The 8,926-nt window shown below is 44.3% G+C and overlaps 1 protein-coding gene across 1 annotated transcript in view; it reads right to left on the reverse strand.

Moving 5' to 3' along the window:
* RHPN2 (rhophilin, Rho GTPase binding protein 2) overlaps nucleotides 1-8,926 on the reverse strand; it is an 83,694-nt gene that overhangs the window by 22,161 nt on the left and 52,607 nt on the right. Inside the window, exons 5-8 of the mRNA XM_006867310.1 lie at nucleotides 6,381-6,458; nucleotides 5,897-6,021; nucleotides 4,711-4,877; nucleotides 25-212 (exon numbers count right to left, since the gene is read on the reverse strand). Coding sequence (XP_006867372.1) covers nucleotides 25-212; nucleotides 4,711-4,877; nucleotides 5,897-6,021; nucleotides 6,381-6,458 — 558 coding nt within the window. The remainder of the gene's footprint in view (nucleotides 1-24; nucleotides 213-4,710; nucleotides 4,878-5,896; nucleotides 6,022-6,380; nucleotides 6,459-8,926) is intronic.

Raw genomic sequence — 8,926 nt, forward strand, 5'->3', positions numbered from 1 at the left:
TCCCTGGAGTCAGCAAGCACTCACCTTGGCAGCTTCCTGAGCCACCTTCACCAGCATGAAGAACTCATTCTGGATCCCAGGAAGGCTAATTTTCTCAAATACACTCTCTTGGGCTTGCGCGAGCATCATTTTCACCAGCACACTGAGCATGGCAGGGCTCATGTCGTAACTTGGAGTATGAGTGAAAGTCTCTTTAAGGTAGTTTAAAACCCCTGAAATTGTACCCAAAAAAAAAAAAATTGTTTTTTTGCACATTAGTTGGGAACATGTTTATTTGACCATATTGTTTAAAAGTATAGCAAGTGATCAGAGCAAGAACATAATGCTGGTGCCTAGTTGTTGTTGTTGTTGTTAAGTGCTGTCAAGTCAATTCCGACCCATATATAGGATTTACAAGTTACAGCTGGTGACCTTGAACCCTAGAGCATCCTAAAAGGTCTGATTCTCACTTGGGTCTAGAGGTCAAAGAAGGAAGAAGTCAGAGAGATTAAAAGCATGAAAATTCTATGAAAGGGGCCACATGGCAAGGATCTGCAGACAACTTCTAGGGGCTCAGGAAGGCCTCTGACCCATAGCCAGCAAAAGATCAGGGTTCTGTGGGGCAACAGAGGAAGGAGAGTCAGGAATAGGAAAAGGATACAAAAAAATGTGTGGTTCATTGCCACCAGTAACCACAGCCTCGCCTGAAATGAGGCCAGAAGAACTAGGAAAGGGCTGAACATTTTGATCAAAGATTGTACAGAAGAGTCTTGATCAAAAGGGGAGACGATGCAAAAGAGAATTTCAAAGTCTCAAGAACTCCAGACTTTCTGGAGCCACAGAAGGCTAAATGAACCCCTGAAACTTTTGTACTGAGATTATCTTTAAAATCTGAAAATAAAAAAAATACACCCCTGGAGTCTTAAAACAGAAGATAGTCTAGTTTAACTAGTAAGGAATGTCTGTTTCGAGCATTGTGCTATTTTAAGAACTACCTATAAAGGATCAAATGCAACTCCAAACACTAGATAGGAAACAGACCTTTATGCTAAAGGAGGAAGAACAACTTGAAGGAGAAGGGTAAAGTTACACAACTTGAGGAATGTAATTCACCTCAATGGATTTGTACATGGAGACATTGTACACTTGGCATATATTCATATTTAACAACAAGATAAAACAAACTATTTCCTAAAAGAGAAAGAACAGAGCCCTCAGCATTAATCTCAAAAAACATCATTCTGCCAACAAACCTGAATGTCCTTGGAAGAGGACCCCAATTCTCACGAGACAACAGCGTCAGTCAACACTATGCGACAACATGCACAGAGGATCCACCTAAGCTAAATTTGGACTTCTGAGCTATAGAAACTGTAAGATTAGTGAATGGATGTTTGCTTAAACGTCTTGAAAAAAGAAATTGGATTCTCTTTTGAGACATTTGCATCTATGTCAGTTATTCCAATAGACTAATGGACCATGGACCATATGAACATCGGTCTCTATGACCCTGAGACCTGAAGAACCAGATGGTGCCCTGCCACCATTAGCTACCACTACCACTAGCTATAACTTCTCTGAAAGGGATCACATTAGAAGGTCCTGGGTAGAGTGGGAGAAAGTGTGGAAAAAACTTAAAATTATTTTAAAAAGACCAGGTTTAGTGGTCAGAAAGACTGGAAGAACCCGAGACTATGGCCCTTGGTCGCCCTTCAGGTCTGAAAACCAAATACACCCTCGTGGCTCAATTTTAAGCCAAGCAGGAGACAGATATGTAAAGGGGACAGCAATATGAGTTACATATGCCATGGAATGGTCAGCCATTCAAGATCAGAAGGGCTGCATTTACCTAAGGACCAAATTCAGAAGGGTTGGGAAAGAAGGTGGAACAGAAACCAGAAACACAGGAAGGAAGTGGGATAAAGGATGTTACAGAGACAGGATCAAAATCATTAAGATGAAACCAAATGCATGATGTGTTGAATGCAAAACTGATGATCTGCTCTGTAAATCTTCACTCAATTTACAATAAATATATTTTTTTAAATCAACCAACCAACCAACCAACCGGCAATCCTCTTTCCTTCCTGGTCCTGTCTGATCTGGAACAACTAAAGAACTCCACTCATGAAAGCAACAGCTGGCAGCCAGCAGGTCTGAGGGACTCACAGGGTGACAATAAGACATGGGTCCAAAAATGCAGGACTTCCCCCCAGCACCTCACGATAGATCAATTCAGCCCATTCCAGTGGAAATTTTCATGTTCTTGCTCTCAGCTGACTTTTTTTGAGTGCTTGTGAAAATGAACTGTCACCGCATAAACTGACAATCATTCTGGAGCTGAAATACAATCTCTGACGTAAATCCCATCCAACTGGTTCCTCTGGTTTTGTGGCAGAACACAAATTGCCCCATAGGAGGATCTGAGACCAACAGACCACTGCTGGCTGACTGCTCCCTTGGGGCTCATAACCTGGGCACACAGGCCACTATTCTATAGCTTTATGTTGCCACTTGGGTGATAGTCTCTCCGGAATCTTGAAGACAGGTCACAAGTGTGTCTGTTCTTCCTTCCCTTCATTCAGATTCTTCAGAAAGAAAAGCCCAGATTTACAAAACCAATGCCAGCATGAAATCCCTGAACATCATTAAATCCCGAGGAACAAATTTCATGATTAGCCAAAATGATCAAGCTACCACTCTGCACAGCCTTGCAGAGCAAAGTAAAATACTCAAAAAGGTTCCCTACCAGAGGTAACAAGGAGCTCTGGTAGCAGAGTGGGTATGAGTCAGGCTGCTAACCTCACGGTCAGTAGTTTGAAACTACCAGCTGTTCCACAGGAGAAAGATGCTGCTTTCTGCTCTCTTAAAGATTTACAGCCACAGAAACCCTATGAGTCGGAACCGACTCCACGGCACACTACCATCACCACCAAGGCAGAACAACAGCGTATGCACCAAAGAAAACACCATGTTGAGCCAGTTCAGGGTCTGTATTCTGCCCCTGCTTTCTCCTATACAGTCTTCACCCTGAGTCTGTCCTGGATACAGACCAGGCCATTGTGGTGATTCCAACTCATAGTGACCATTCAGAACAGACGAGAATTGCTCCATTGGGATTCTGAGGCTGTAAATCTTTAAAGGAGTTGATATAGTCTCATCTTTCTCCTGAGGAACAGCTGGTGGGTTTGAACCACTGACCTTGAGGTTAGCAGCCTGGTGCTTAACCCAGTGCACGACCAGGGCTCCTTCAGACCACACTTGTTAAGTGCTGTCAAATCAGGGCTGTCAAATCAGTTCCAACTCGTACTGATTTCTGAGGAGCAGCTAGTGGTTTTGAACCGCAAACCTTGCAGTTAGCGGTCTAGTGCTTATCCTACAGCGCCACAGCAGGACCCCTCAGACCAAGGTTCTTATTGTTGTTAAGTGGCATCAAGTCAGTTTTGACTCAACAGCAACAATGTATAGGGTTTCCAAAGAGTGGCTGGTGGGTTTGAACTGCCAACCTTGTGATTCGCAGTCCAATGTTTACTCTCTAGCCCCACACCAAGACTCTCAGAACATGCTTGTTGTTAAGTGCTAGTGAGTCGGTTCTGACTCATATTGGCCCTGCAAAGGATTTCTGAGGAGTAACTTACCCTATATCCCTACACCAGGACTCCCCCCACCCCCGACTTCCCCCAGAACATGCTACTGTTGTTGAGTTCCGACTCACAGCAACCCAGTATAGGGTTTCCGAGGAGGGGCTGATGGGTTTAGACCGCCGACCTTGCAGTTAGCTGTCCACTGTTTATCCTACAGTGCCACACTAGGACTACCCCAGAGCATGCTTGCAGAGTCAACCCCTCCCCCTCCAGCACACACTTGTCTGTACACTGCTGACACTGCCCTCTACAGTCAAGCTGCTGAACTACATTCCTCCCCAACCCTGCACCTGGCTCTCACTAAGATGAGTTTCAGGGGTGAGCAGCTGGGAAAAAGAGGTTCAAATGGGAAAAGGCTTGTTTATAAGTCCCAGAGAAGATAATTATGCACTTGTATGCATATGTGGGAGTTCTGGTGTGGCACTGTGGGTTACTGCGCCGGACTGCGAAACCATTTGAACTGCAAGGTTGGCAGTTCAAGCTCACCAGCTGCTCCTCGGAAACCCTGTACAGGGTCACTATGGGTCGGAACACATTTGACGGCACTTAACAATAACAACAACAACATGCATATGTGCAGAGTCCTAGTGTGGTTAATGCACTGGACTGCAAAGTCTGCTTGAACTGGGAGGCCTGCTATGGGTCGCTATGGGTTAGAACCTGACTTGACGGCACTTAACAACAACAACATGCATAAGGGGACACCAGGGCAGAGAAAGCAGCCTGAGACTGGCCAATATTATGGAGTAACGCTAATGGGATGGATAGTAATTGGTGCTGATAAACCCATACTTAATCAGAGCGAAAAATAGTCTATATTTTCACAATCAGGAATACGTCTACTGTTGTTTGTTTGTTTGTTTCTTTCTTTTTATAGAGTATTTGTTTACTGCCATTCTTGGGACCACTCATTTGGAAAAGATGACCTGGATTCCTGTGTGCATATTGAGATGGAGACGTCAGGATGTGAACCACTAAGTACTTCTCTTGATGGAAACTGGTTGGGCCATGCAGGCGTGTGTGTCCAAGCGTGGACATGAGGAGGACCCACAGACCCTCCCCGACGGGCAGCCCCTGCAGGACACACCTGCAGCTCGTTGTAGGGCCTCCATGGCACTCTCTAGGCCGGCTTGTGTCTGCCGATTACACCGGGTCCCAATCTGTGTGTAGAGGGCTCCGATGTTGAAGAGAACGCTGGCCTTTTCCAGTAACAAGTTCTGTTGGCTGACGGGAACTCCAGTGAGGGAGTCGTACCTATTTAAAAGAAACATGCTTTGAGAACAGGGATTACTGAGCTAGTTAATATACGAGAGGTTTCAAAAAGTTCATGGCAAATGGAATTGCAAGAAGCCCACCACTTACATGGATATACACATACATACATATGTGTGTAATAGGGGAGTGCTTCAAAAGTTCGTGGAAATTTTTCATTATCTTTCATTTTATTTTCCCACAAACTTTTTAAATCCCCCATGTATATGTACTTTCTAGTGAAACTGACTCAACCAAATTAATTTCTGGAAGGAATGTCCAAGATGTCTTTGCAAGGAGGTTTGGATTTCTGAACAAGATGACAGGCCTGATTGTCCTTAATGAAGACCCCCACCAGCGCATGGGACCCCAGTGGTTCTGGCACTGTAGGACCAACACTGGACTACACCAGATCACAAGGTCGGTTTGAACTACAATGTCAGTGGTTCAAACTCACCAGCTGCTCTGTGGAAACCCTACACAGGGTCACTGTCATTGTTATATATATGTACAGTTCTTGGAGTCCTAGTGGGGTGCTGTGGGTTAATGCGCCAGACTGGAACTGCAAGGTGGGTGGTTCAAACTCACCAGCTGCTCCACGGAAACCCTATCTATACAGGGTCACTACGAGTTGGAATTGACTCGATGGCACTTAACAACAACAACGAAGTTCTTGGACTCCTGGTGTGGGGCTGGAGGATCAGCACTGGACTGACAAACACAGATCGGCAGTTCAAACCCACCAGCTGCTCCTCGGAAACCCAATACAGGGTTGCTAGGATTTAGAACCGACTCAATGGCCCTTTAAAACAACAACATAGTGTTCTTCTCTTGGGGGGAAAAACAAACTGTGATTTCCACTCCCATTCCATGGAGGATAAATAAATGCCAATTCACTGATTTCTCTCTGGACTCTCCTTTGTGAAAGCAACACTTAACAAAGAAGCAGTAATAAAACAGAATAGCAGAGGGGCACTGCGGTGCCAAGAAGCTGAAACCCCAGCACTGAACTCAGCACCTACCATGTAAACATGATCCCCATCTGTCTGGTGGGTGGGAAGAATCTACTCTCCACAAAACCCAGCTGGATAAAGTAACTCATGAGCAGTTCCACACCAGCTTCATCCCGGCTGGGTGTCCGACAAGCCTGCAAAAGAAGAGTTGCAGCGTGGGTGCACAGGATGAGTGGCACAGTATGCCCCGCCCCCTGTTCCCAGTGTCTCTCACTGCTTCTGTGGATCTTGGGCCCCATGGCTGGTATGATGAACTCTTGGAGGAGTGGGAAAGGCCCAGGAGTCCTGAAATCCAGCTTTGAATGGACCATGTCTCCCCACTTCTGTGGTTTTCTTAGCAACAAATGGACCGGATGCTTTTGACAGTCCCTCCCTCTCAACTCCAACCATCAGTGATGCTCTAAGATTCCAGGTACCCAGGAATGGAGCATTCTGGAGAATAAACAAACAGGTCCCAGCCAGCCTTCCCACAATGCTGCACACAAAAACTTACTTGTCTCAGATCCATAAGATCAGCGATTTCATCTTCATATAAATAGCTGTCTTCACTGTAATGTTCCAGGATAAAATCCTTGATGAAAAACAGGGTCAGATAATAAAAGATGTGATTCAAGATCAGGAAAATGTATAATAAAAATAATAATACCCCCTTTCTAAAACATATGTTGTTTTGTTGTTGTTGTTGTTAAGTGCAGTCAAGTCAGTTCCGACCCATAGCGACCCTGTATAGGGTTTCCAAGGAGCAGCTGGTGAGCTTGAACTGCCAACCTTGCAGTTAAAGCGGCTTTGCAGTCTGGCACATTAACCCACAGCGCCACACTAGGACTCCTAAACATATGTAGAATATAGCAAAACATGTAACGATTACACACAAGAATGATTTTCAGAGTGGTAGGATCGATTTTCTTAAATCTCTTATTTTTATAAACATAAATAGGTATTTTTTAAATTGCCGCTGTTGCTGCTTTAGTTAAAAGTTGTAGTTACTTTTTATTTTAAAATGTCTTTGTGACATGGTGAAATGGCCTCTATACATTAGGCAATTCTGACAAACGTCACAGATATCCTGGGGCTTAGACCTTTGTCCTTGTTGTGCTCTCAGTATTTGGGCACAACAGGGAACCACTTGGGCAGAGGAAACTTGTATTGTTACCTCAGGGTTTGTGATGGGGCCTTTGTGAGTGTGGGCACTGCCACAAAGGAACAGCCCTGTGAGAGGCCAACAACAGCTCAGTGTTTGACAACTACTTTGTCAGTAGTTGTTGTTAGGTGCCATTGAGTCAGTACTGACTCATAGTGACCCTGTGCACAACAGAAGGAAACACTGCCTGGTCCTGGGCCAACCTCACAGCTGTTGCCACGCTTGAGCCCATTGTGAGTACATTCTGTTAGTCAACAAATACTCTGACGACCTGCCATATGCCAGGCACTTCTCTCTAAGTGCTTAGACTATTCCAACAGTGAACACATAAGCCAACTATTCCTGCCCTCATGGAGCTTCCATTTTAGCAAGGTAAGGTAGTAAATATAAACAAAGACACAAGTGAATTAAACAGCTCATTAACAACAGTGATGGACTGGTGAGCTGGTGGCAGAAGTCTCACTTTCCACCCCAGACACCTGGGTCTGATGCCTGGTCAAAGCAGGTCAGGCACAGACAACATTTCATTCCAATGTGCAAGAGGCCTTAATGGCAGCTAACAACAACGACAACAACAACAATAACGAACCCAGACCCATTACAATCTCTGGAGATCGTTCAAGTTTGTAAAGTACGAATCTCATATTTTAGAAGACGGCGAGGGTTATAGGACAATGAAATGAGATTAGCATAAGGGACAAGTGCTTACGGGAAGTAAATGGTTAACACATTTGAAAGTTGGAGGTTCAAGTCCATCCAGAGGGCATCTTGGAAGAAATCTACTTCCCAAAAAGTCAGCCTTCCAGTTATTCAACAAATCTCTTTAAAGAAAGCAAAAATAAAGAAAAGGCTTTTGATGAATTTTGATGAATTGAGTGCAGGTTTATAGAGAAGAGCATCTGGTTTCCATTCAACAAATCCTACACTTTGTTTCATCATCTCAGCGACTGCAGTCCCCTCCCTGCAACAACAGTTATCCCACTTCCTCCTCCCTGTGCTTCCTAGTTACATTCCATCCTCCATCTCCAGCCCTTCTCAACTTGGGCCTTCCGTAGAGGCTGCCCTTTTGATTTTGAATAGTTGACCACTCCATGGTGGGCATTCCTTCCTAGTGCTGTTCTTCCCCTTATACCTATTTACTGCTTCACTGAAAATTGGGCCACAAGGGTGAGTTCCTTTCCAGACCTGAAGGGTGGGTAAAGGCCAGAGTCTCAGCTTCCTCCAGTCTCTTTCTGACTAGTAAATCTGGTCTTTTTTTTTTTTTTTTAAATTTGAGTTTTTTTCCACATTTTCTGCCACTCGATCCAGAATCAACAAATATTTCTTGACTACCTGTTATGTGCCAGGCACTGCTATCTGAAGCACAATTCTCCTGTGACACACATGGGGTTGCTGCAAGTCTGGGTTCACTAAAAGGCAACTGGTGTCCATTCCCTTTCTTACTGCCCTCTGGTCTCCTGGCTACACTCAGCAGGAAGTCACAGAGCAGGGAGGCTGTTGATCCCTCCCCTGGTACAAGCCAGGAACCAAACAGATGATTTCCTGAAACACGCTCTGGGGGAAAATGGCTAGGCTAGCCATTGGTTGAAAAATGTTATAACTTCACTTTTTACCTCAAACTAAATTCCAGATTGATTTGATGTCAAAAATATAACAACAAAGCACTAGAACACAGTATCAGTGTAATTGTGGTGTGGAGAATGCCTTTCTGAATGTGCCATGTAGAAATGATGAAAGAAAGAATTGGTAAGTTGAATAACATAAAGATCTACACGATAAACAAAATATTATCTTTTCCTAGTTGGTTATTGCTTGCTTAACTAAAGTTAAAGGGAAGAATATATTGGAAGAAAGACTGGTAACACATATAACAAAGGGCTAATATCCTTAATATATAA

The sequence above is a fragment of the Chrysochloris asiatica genome, unplaced genomic scaffold, assembly GCF_000296735.1.
Source record: "Chrysochloris asiatica unplaced genomic scaffold, ChrAsi1.0 scaffold00104, whole genome shotgun sequence".
NCBI classification, from domain to species: Eukaryota; Metazoa; Chordata; class Mammalia; order Afrosoricida; family Chrysochloridae; genus Chrysochloris; species Chrysochloris asiatica.